Source organism: Danio aesculapii, chromosome 4 (assembly GCF_903798145.1).
Source record: "Danio aesculapii chromosome 4, fDanAes4.1, whole genome shotgun sequence".
NCBI lineage: Eukaryota > Metazoa > Chordata > Actinopteri > Cypriniformes > Danionidae > Danio > Danio aesculapii.
Window position 1 is genome coordinate 42,674,697 of NC_079438.1, and position 10,644 is coordinate 42,685,340.

The 10,644-nt window shown below is 32.6% G+C and overlaps 1 protein-coding gene across 5 annotated transcripts in view; it reads left to right on the plus strand.

Annotated features, from left to right (window-relative positions):
* dennd5b (DENN/MADD domain containing 5B) overlaps positions 1–7,230 on the plus strand; it is a 61,419-nt gene extending 54,189 nt beyond the window's left edge. For all 5 annotated transcript variants that reach the window (XM_056455736.1, XM_056455733.1, XM_056455734.1 and 2 more), the window contains 6 exons: positions 748–866; positions 1,243–1,430; positions 2,780–2,862; positions 2,940–3,066; positions 4,926–5,100; positions 5,637–7,230. In XM_056455736.1, the coding sequence (XP_056311711.1) occupies positions 748–866; positions 1,243–1,430; positions 2,780–2,862; positions 2,940–3,066; positions 4,926–5,100; positions 5,637–5,820 (876 nt within the window). In that variant the 3' untranslated portion in view covers positions 5,821–7,230. The remainder of the gene's footprint in view (positions 1–747; positions 867–1,242; positions 1,431–2,779; positions 2,863–2,939; positions 3,067–4,925; positions 5,101–5,636) is intronic.
* Positions 7,231–10,644: the final 3,414 nt, after the last annotated feature.

Consider the following 10,644-nt stretch of genomic DNA (forward strand, 5'->3'; position numbering starts at 1 on the left):
ATATATATATATATATATATATATATATATATATATATATAGCATAACTAATATAAATGTCTCATGTAAATCTAAACAAATGTGTTGTTTTTTGCATTAAACTTTTATTAAATAATATTTATCTCCTGATTAAATTTATACTTGAATTATAATAAAAATATATTAAAGATTTTTTTAAATGATGATTATTAATAATTCGATTTTTTTTTTATTTGATTTATATATTTTTTATTATGCACATTATTAAATGGTATAACATTATCACATAGTACCCAATACTATCACATTATTCATTATTAGACGCTTTTTAATGCATCTTTTTATATTTCTTGAATATAAAAATAAAATATTCTTATATTTTAATGTGTGTAAATATTTTTTCAGACATATTATATTTTTAGTATTGTTAAACATATATTAAAACACTTTTTTCCCCCTTTATTTTGTTCCTAAAATGTTTGTGCTTGTCTATTTATTCTATATACTCACCAAAGTTCCAAAGCTATATATATATATTTTCAGTTTTACCTCAATTATAAAAAATTTGTGTCTTCATTCCCTAAATGTTTTATTTTTTTATTCAATTATTTTTTTTTAGCACTGGTAGGTTGCATAAAATGTTTACCATGGACAAACCCAGTGATATATACTGTACATGCCCTTACAATCTCAGTGTTCATCCCATGTTCACTCTCTTCTTAAACACATTATCTCTCTCTTTCTCTTTCTCTCTCTCTTGGTTTACAGTGCCAGAATCTGGGCAAGCTGACCACTGTTCAGCTGGGTCATGATAACTCCGGCTTGCTGGCCAAGTGGCTGGTTGATTGCGTCATGGTCCGTAATGAGATCACCGGACACACGTACAAGTATGGCTTTCATCAGCCTCTCCATGCACTTGTTGAGCTCAGTTTCTGAGTCCAAACACACTATCACATGCTAAAAGTGAACAAAACAATGCTACTAATATACTCTCACAGTGTGCTGTGATGCTATTAAAAACCATGAAGGTAGTGTTTATATCCATGCCTAATCAAATAGTCAAATATTGGTCTCTTTGTAGAGAACAGAACAACATTTAGGAAAAGATTAGCTCTAATATGTGAAATGACTTATCAATGGTCATAAACAGCTGTTGAGATTTGAGTTTTTCAATTAAAATGAGAAGAGGCTTTGGGCTGGAAGCAGTTTTTCATAAGTCAGAGTCTTGTTTTTGTCAACTATTGTCTGGTGGTCTTCCTGCAGGTTTCCCTGTGGCCGGTGGCTGGGCAAGGGTGTGGACGATGGCAGTCTGGAGCGAGTGTTGATTGGAGAGTTTGTGGTGCCGTGCGGCGATGATGAAGGAGGTCGAGGGTCTAAAACACCACCGCTCCAAAGATCGCCCTCCCAGATTCGGAGAATCAGCATCACTTCACTCACCGGAAGAGGAAACAGTCAGTTTCGATTCTGTTTTTTAATTTTTTGAAATGGATAATTTACTCAGAAATAGCAATTCTGACATCATTTACTTGTTCCAAATCTGTTTGAGATTCTTACGTTGAACATAAAAGCAGATATTTTGAAGAATGTTGAAAACCGGTAACCATTGATTTTCATAGTTATGGTTGTTCCAATTATTGTCGATGGCTTTTTTTTTCCAGCACTCTTCGGAATATCTTGTGTTGTGTTTGGAACTTGTGTGTGATTAAATATTGAGTAAATTTTAGAGATGAATATTATGTGTGAGTAAATGTGAATATTGAGTGGGAGTAAATGTGAAATTGTGAATTATTATTATTTTTTTCAGTGTATTATCTCTTTAAGTCTTTTGTTTTCGTATGGGAGGGCTGGAAAATGATCTTGGGCTTATAGTGACGTCTAGTGGTTTAAATGTAGTATTACACAAATGTACTTTTCTGCATTCCTATAGGCATTTTTCTTTTTAATTTTAGGTTTTGGCTGTGTTTATACAAACAGCATGCCTTTTAAGCAAAAAACAAACATATATTTGTACATAAATCTTTATTAAACCATCTACCAAATATTGTTCTTCTCAGGAGTTTAATGACAGAATTACGGAAACCTGTTGAAACTGTGGTATTTAAGTGAAAACTGATACATTATTTGTTAATAGACTTTTATTTTGTTTACAAGGGTTTGAAATGATAACTTTATTAATATTGTTATTTAAAATGTTTAATATTTTGGCACATTTGTTTGTGTGCTCTGAAGATCAAATACGTTAAAGGGACCGTTTGCCCAAACAGACTATTTATTCACCTCACATCAACTCACTATTTATTCACATTTATGAGTTTCCTTTATTTCTGTTGAACACAAAAGAAGATATTTTGAAAAATGTCAAAACGGGTAACCACTGATTTCCATAGCAGGAAAAACAAATACTATGGAAGTCAGTGGTTACAGGTTTCCAGCTTCCTTCAACATATCTTCTTCTGTGTTTGTATTAATATCAGAGCATGTTTTGTAAAGGGTTACAATATTTTCCTGTGATGAATGACATTCAAAAATCTCTATTAATAGTTGATTACTATTAATTAATTTATAAATGTAGAGTGTTTTTTAATTCTGTAGTCAAATGACTGGTGATTTGATCTCAAGGGAGCAATTTTTTTAAATGTAAAATTACAAATAAATGAAAAGAAATAGTTTTATTAGGGTATAGATGTAACATAATTGTGATCTATTTAAAAAAATATGAATGTGAAGTGCCGTTCATTCGTTTAGAGAAATAAAAAAAGATCCATCTTGTAAAATGTAATTCTCCTCCTTCTTTCTTCAGAACCAACAACCGTTCAGATCCAGGAATCTATCGGTGAAGCAGTCAACAATATAATTAAACATTTCCACAAACCAGAGAAAGAGGTATGACTTGTCTACTTATATATTACACTTCACATTTTCCACCTTTTTCTCAGTTAAATCTTTGTGTTGTTCTTCAGCGGGGCAGTCTCACGGTTCTGCTGTGTGGAGAAGGTGGTCTTGTTTGGGCGCTGGAGCAGTTTTTCCACCATGGGTTTCGTTCCGCTCGAATCTTCCAGAAAAATGTCTTTGTGTGGGATTTCTTTGGTAAGAGCTGATTATTAATTGTAGTTTGTTTTGACGTTGTAAAAGAATAACAGTTGTCATTAACACTACAGTTGATTATTTATTAATTTTTTAGAAGTTTAGTATAGAAAATTAATTTTGTTGTTTTAAAAATAATTTTTAAAACATAAAATCTTACAATACAAGTGTTATTACTAGTACTGCTTTTTAAATTTATGCTAGTCAGATTTATTTAAATGCTAAGTATATAAACAGTGGAAAACGTATGTTAGAATGTAGTCAGAAATATTAATGACAATTCCATTTAATGGAAAATTTAGGAATTTATAATTTAGCACAGAAGACATAAGATATTTATGTATTTTGGTTTTATACCTCCTCGCTCCTCCTCATTATTATGCTTTAGATTTTTTTTTGTAATTCGTTTTTATTGATTTCATTCAATACATAACAAAGTAATATAAATACATGTTACAGGTTAATACAAGTAGGTCTGTTACATGTACAGTTGAAGTCAGAATTATTAGCCCCCCTGTTTATTTTTTTTCCCCAATTTCTGTTTAACGGAGACGAGACTTTTTCAACACATTTCTAAACATAATAGTTTTAATAACTCATTTCTAATAACTGATTTATTTTATCTTTGCCATGGTGACAGTAAATAATATTTGACTAGATATTTTTTAAGACACTTCTAAACAGCTTAAAGTGACATTTAAAGGCTTAACTAGGTTAATTAGGTTAACTAGGCAGGTTAGGGTAATTAGGCAAGTTATTGTATAACAATGGTTTGTTCTGTAGAACAACAAAATCGAAACAACAACAACAAGGTCGAAAACAAATATAGCTTAAAGAGGCTAATAATTTTGACCTTAAAATATTTTTTAAAAAGTTAAAAACTGCTTTTATTCTAGCTGAAATATAACAAATAAGACTTTCTCTTGAAGAAAAAAAAATATTATCAGACACACTGTGAAAATTTCCTTGCTTTGTTAAACATCATTTGAGAAATATTATTTTTTTTTTAATTCAAAGGGGGCTAATAATTCAACTGTAAAACCAGAACATATACAGTAGGTAAAATGCACAAAAATACTAAATTAGGAGGAAAAGAGAACCAAGTAGATTAAAAATGATTAAATAATGATAATAATGAAGAAGAAAAAGAATGAAAGTTTATATTATTGTTACATGAAAATACATTGCCACTTAAGACCAAAAGTCTTCCCAAACTGGGCTACACGCTTTTGTCTTTGTCTTATCATTTGTAAAGTAAAGTAAAGTAAAAGTTTGTACGAATCTGTTTTAGTCATTATATTGACTCATTGTTTTAAATCTTTTAGAAATTTATGTTAAAAATGTGACTGCCATTACTTTTAAAATACTTTAATCATAAATATACAGTTGAAGTTTTATTTTTATTTTTTAAATATTTCCCAAATGATGTGTAACAGAGCAAGGAAATTTTCACAGTATGTCTGATAATATTTTTTTTCTTCTGGAGAAAGTCTTATTTGTTTTATTTCGGCTAGAATAAAAGCAGTTTTTAATTTTTTAAAAACCATTTTAAGGTCAAAATGATTAACCTCTTTAAGCAATGTTTTTTTCAATAGTCTACAGAACAAACCATCATTATACAATAACTTGCCTAATTACCCTAACCTGCCTAGTTAAGCCTTTAAATTGCACTATAAGCTGTATAGAAGATTGAGAAATCAGTTATTAAAACTATTTTGTTTAGAAATGTCTTCACTCCGTTAAACAGAAATTGAGGAAAAAAATATACAGGGGGGCTAATAATTCAGGATAGCTAATAATTCAGATTTCTGTACATTTAATGATGTTTTTAGGTTTATAAACGATGTATGTGTGTTGTACAGAGAGAATAGTAGCATTTCTGGAGAACAGAGATCAAACTGGAGACCTGCAAGAATCCCCCGAGCCTCTCAGCCTGAATAGCGAATCTCTCTGTCGATACGTCAACGCTATTAACAACATGCCACGCAATATCGGCAAAGACGGCAAATTCCAGCTGCTAGTTTGCCTCGGCGCGAGGTGAGGACACATACATGTTGGTTCATGTTTTTCAATAGGGTATATGCAGGACTTTTAATTTGAAGTAACCCTGCTCAAGCGCTTCCAGTGAACTCCCATTACAAAATCACAGTGTTTAACGTCTGTTTTCTTTAAAAATCAATGATCTTTACTGGCTGATTGATATACGATATAAATTGGGTCTCAGAATGTACGAAAAGCACTGCATTAAATTACATTGTTCCACATCATGTGTTTAAAATCTGAAATTTTATTTTACCACAGTATTTTCAATGGAATTTCTGCGCTAGTATGACATCGCTTGTGTTTAAACGGCATTTCATTTCATTTTATGCTTCAACAACTAAATGAATGCTTAAATCTTTTTAACTGATTACATTTTAATTACATTACAACATTGATTCTGTAAAAGGAACCGTATGAAATTGAAAATAGTCACAAAAACCTTTCACCAGAAGTTTTCAACACTAGCTGTACATATACCGTATAAAACACAACAAAATAAATGTAAAATGTGTTTCTTTTCTCACCCACAGAGATCGATTATTACCCCAGTGGCTCCCTCTACTGGCCGAATGCCCTGTCATCATGCGTATGTATGAAGAAAACGCTTTACTTCGGGACAAACTCACCGTAAGCTCTCTCCTCGGCGTCTTAGAAACGCTACATGATTTCCCCATTACGCTGGAGACTTCGCTTACCAAAAGCGTCGAGCTGTAATTCAGCACGGCGTAGTTCAAATCAGACTGCTGCCATCTTCAGGACTAAAACGGTATTACAAGTTTGCTGTTTTTTTTTTTTTGTGGAGATTGACTGAAGACTCTCTTTCACCCCCAAAGAAATGAACTCTGAACTTCAGACGTGTGTTTTGTAGCAGTATTTGGAGTCGTGCTCTTTCTTGCCGAACATTTTAAGAAGACCTGTGGATTTATTTAGCTTTCGAAAACCTGTGGTCATTTGTCTGCGATCGAGTCGCATCTGCTTCAGATCATGCGCTGACTTTGTAAAACACTTTTTATTTTGATGACTGCTGAGGAGCCTTAGTATGGACCGATTATATTCAGTTAATCAGCGTCGGATTATACTTGAGGAATTCACACAACATCGAGTGTTTATACGAACTGAACTGTTTAAGCTGATGCTGTTTGTTGGCGAGTAATAGTTCCTGTTTTGAACGTGTTCATACTTCATTTTCAGAGAAAACGGTCATTCCTATAGGATGTGAATCGCTGGATGTTACTAAATGTGTGATCTATGGGGTCTGGTTGAACACTTTAAGGAGATGTTTATTTTGCCAATGAGTATTAACTTCATTCTTAGCTACTTCGGTGGGTTTCAACTGGCTTACGTTTAAGAAAGAAACACTGGAAATCATTCAAAGCAATAACAAGCCCTTATTTGCCATAAACCTTCAAATTACAGTATCCTGTGGGGTGTAAATCCTCATATTTACCACTTAATTAAGCGTATTACTTTGTAAATCCAAGTTGATTACTACAGAACTTGCACAGCGCTTAGTTATTAAGTAAAACTCATATTATTTTATGATCAATTTTAATCCTTCTGAGAGAAATCGACAAGTGTTGCAGGATTAAAAATGGCTTAGCGTTACTTTTTGTTTTTAAGACGCTCTACATTTAATCCGTATGTATGCGAACACTCAACCTGTGTGTTTTATTTCCTTTCTATATTTCTTTTATAGTTACTCGGATTGTTTGTAAGTATTTATTTTCAGAGGAAACTTTTGAGACACTGGTTATTATTGAGTATCTTGGGGTTGCAGTAAGCTGACACTGAATCATTTATTTATTTTAGGTAAACTACTTTATCATGGGTTCGGAGTGTGTGTATAGGGTCGAATCCCACTCCATCTTGCGTAAAAAAAAATCCATGCGGGAACTGTCCACCTGTTTGCGGTGCTGATGCATGTGACGTTTTTTTTTTTTTTTTTACGTAGATCTCGGAGAAGAAGTACTGTTGCTGTAAATTAATTGATTCCTCTTCTAGATTCTTTCTGTGCATCAGTTTATTCCCTGTATAAAAGTGTTGCTCATATTATGAAATGCTCCTGGGTTTCTCCGTCATGTTTATATTTGTGAAGCAGCTCATTAAAATTGCTCCGTACATAAATCCGTATTGGAGTCATCTGTGATGTTGTTGATGAGTGGTGCGTGTCGACATCATTTCGGCATGCATTATATTCCAGGACAGCACTCAGGTCCTAGAGAACATTCCTGTATGAAGAGTCATTCCTTGTGGAGCTTTATTTTTAGTTTTAGGGACACGCTGATGGCATCTGTGAGATAAATGCTCTGCGCTTGGCTCAGAGAAGGCATTTTTATAATGGAAACCTATTTAGCTACTTACAGATTGACTACAGTGGTGACATCACTACCTATATGTATATAGACAACATTTACAGTACACTGTAAAACCCAACAGTCAACTTTATCAAATAAAATGAGTGTAGCTAACACAAAATTTACTCATTCTGCTCATCTGCTCATTTGAAAAGAGTTTTGAACTCAGTGTTGAAGTTAATGAGTTAGATAATACCTCAATACTACATTTTAAATCGAGCAACTTCACAGTACTCGTATAGATTTTTTTTTAACTCAAATGGTTTGTAGCAATCGGTTTCCTCAAACGGTTTGAGTTGCTGTAACTTATTGGGTTTTGCAGTACTCAGTTGATTTGAGTTCTCTTCATTTATTGAGTTTTACTGTGCTCAATTTGCTTCGTTTACTTAAATGGATTAAGTTTACAGTTCTCGTTAGGATTAATTTATGAACTTAAATGGTTCGTTGCAATCGGTTTCCTCAAACGGTTTGAGTTACCTTAACTTTTACAGTGTTTTACAGTGTGCATAAGGGTAAGAAGCAAAGTTTGGTGTCTCTCTTACTTGATTTGTGGTTGCAAATACATTTTAAAGAAATAGTTCACCCCTAAAAGATTTAGTTTACTACTAACTTGTTTTCTTTTGAAGGACAGTAAAGAGGTTTTCCTGTGTGTGAAACGGTGGTTCTTAGCAATTCAGAAAATGATGCTTGGCAGTTCGTAAAAATCAACAGCTACTGGCACATTGATAGTAAGAAAAGCACTGAAAAATGATTCATTGGAATTACTAATTTTGTTTAAGGTAAGGGGTTGCAAACGATTTATATAGGCTGAATTTAAACAAATTAAGTTGAACATACTAAATTTAATTTGTTCAATACAATAAATATTTTTTTTCAATGTACAGGCAAAACTACATTAATATCTGTGGCTCTTGATGCTCTGGACTGTTCGTCGAGACTCTGGATTAAAGGTAATGAAGGTGTAAATAACTTTCAGATATTTTGTCATCTTGGAATTATATGGTTCTGTCTGCATTCTGAAGGATTTTAGGATATTGAGCTTCAAAGTTTTTGAATTCCATATAGCAAACAGTTTGTGTGTAACATTTGTTTCTTTAAATAAAGTTTTCAAATGTAAACCACTTATAAAACAACATTCCATAATGTAAATGAGTTGTCATTTAATAAGAATATGACAATAACTCAATTTTGACAAAATGTCAGATAGAACCTTATAATTCTAAGGTGACGACTTGTATATGCTGGGCGTTTCACTTCTTCACTTCATAAGACCTCAGTGTACCTATCACAGGTTGTTATTTTGTTTTGGCTATGTATGTTTTTGGTCCTGGGCATTGACTTTTATATAATCACCAAGAACCACAGTTTTAGCTAGAAAATCTTTAACAGATAAATGTCTTCAAATGTTCTGCTAAAAAACAAAGTAACTTGCATCTCTGTAAATGTGTATTTATACTATATAAAGAACATCAACTTTTACAGTTTTTCTGGATAAATTTACAAATCAATATAGAAATGAGCAATTATAATTAATAAATATGTCACATCTCAAATTGTATACTGTATACAGGCCTGTAGCGAGCCTGGTGAAAAGAGTGTTCTTCACCTTATTTTCTATTTAATTATCAGTTATTATTATTATTATTATTATTATTATTATTATTATTAGTGTAAAAATACTTCAATTACAGTGCAAATTATTTCCTTCCCATGTTGATATAATAATAATAATAATAATAAATAATAATAATAATACTTTTGTTTTGTGGCAAGTACAAGTATTGTTTATTACACTGTAAAATCCAAAAAGTTAAGGTAACTAAAAACATTTGAGGAAACCGATTGCAACAAACCATTTAAGTTGAAAAACTAATCCTTATGAGTGCTGTGAACTTAGTCCATTTGAGTAAATGAAGAGAACTCAAACTAACTGAGTACTGTAAAACCGATTGCTACAAACCATTTGAGTTAAACTAATCTAAATGAGTACTGTGAACTTACTTCATTTAAGTTAAAGTTAGGAGGTATTTAATTAACTCATTTCCTTCAAAACTCTTAACTTTCAGTCAATTTTGAGTTAACTACACTCATTTCATTTGATAAAGTTGACTGTTGGGTTTTGCTGTGTATTAATAGCGAACACAACTTATACTTGTCATAAATAAATGACTAAAACTTGTTACACCTAAAATAACTAAATTCATTTATCACTGAAAACTGCCATAAATTAAGTTTGTCAAACTTAATTCATTTAATTGTAACAAGTCAAAGTAATTTGTTTACGTTTTCTCTTTTTAACGGTGTGCACTGTAAAAAATGCTGTGTTCAGTTTGTGTTGGGACAACTAAAGGAATTAAGTTAACTTATTAGTTTTTACAAATTTAATTGGATTGAACATAAAACAATTAAGTTGTTCCAAAAATCTCAAGAATTGTGTTGTTTTGACACACTTTAAATACATAGAACAAACAGCTAATGTAATTTTTGGAGCATAATAAGTAGTCATTCTCTTCTCACACCGTTTTCACTTTCAATATAGTATACAAGTAGGCATATTTGAGTATATCATTATAAAAAATCTGTTTTTTGCAAGCTGCTTACAGTTGTATATTAGCATTTTGTTTTTATTTTTAATTTATTTGATTTATTGACTGATTGATAGACAAATATTTGAATTGGACATTATAAACTAACAAACACTGAGTTACAAACAAAACAGTCTAGGCAGTCTCCATATAGGCTATATACACTTGACAGACTGCTGCTCCAGGGAATGATTTCTTATTCCTAAATTCTTCTGTATTTTTGAGAAAGTGTTACATTTATAGGTCTAATGTCGTTCAACTCCTCCAGTGTTCTCATTACGTGCGCAGCAGAGTGTCCGAACACCGCAAGCTCGACCTATTGAGATGGAGAAGAGCCGCAGCTGCCGACATGTGCTCATGGCTGCCGAGCTGAAGGATGTGCTGCTGCGTTTGTTCCGACATCTGCTCTGCTCGTAGTAGTAACGCGTAACTCCGCCCACCGGGATCGCAGAGCACTGGCTGCTGCCCCTAGCAACCGGACCCGCCCACGTTTCCCGCGTAATTTTCTCTTCCTTATATGGGCAATAGAATGCAGACGCAGTCAAACGTCAGAGGCGTATGCAAATGAGGTTGATTGAAGAAATTCAGAAAATGGTGGA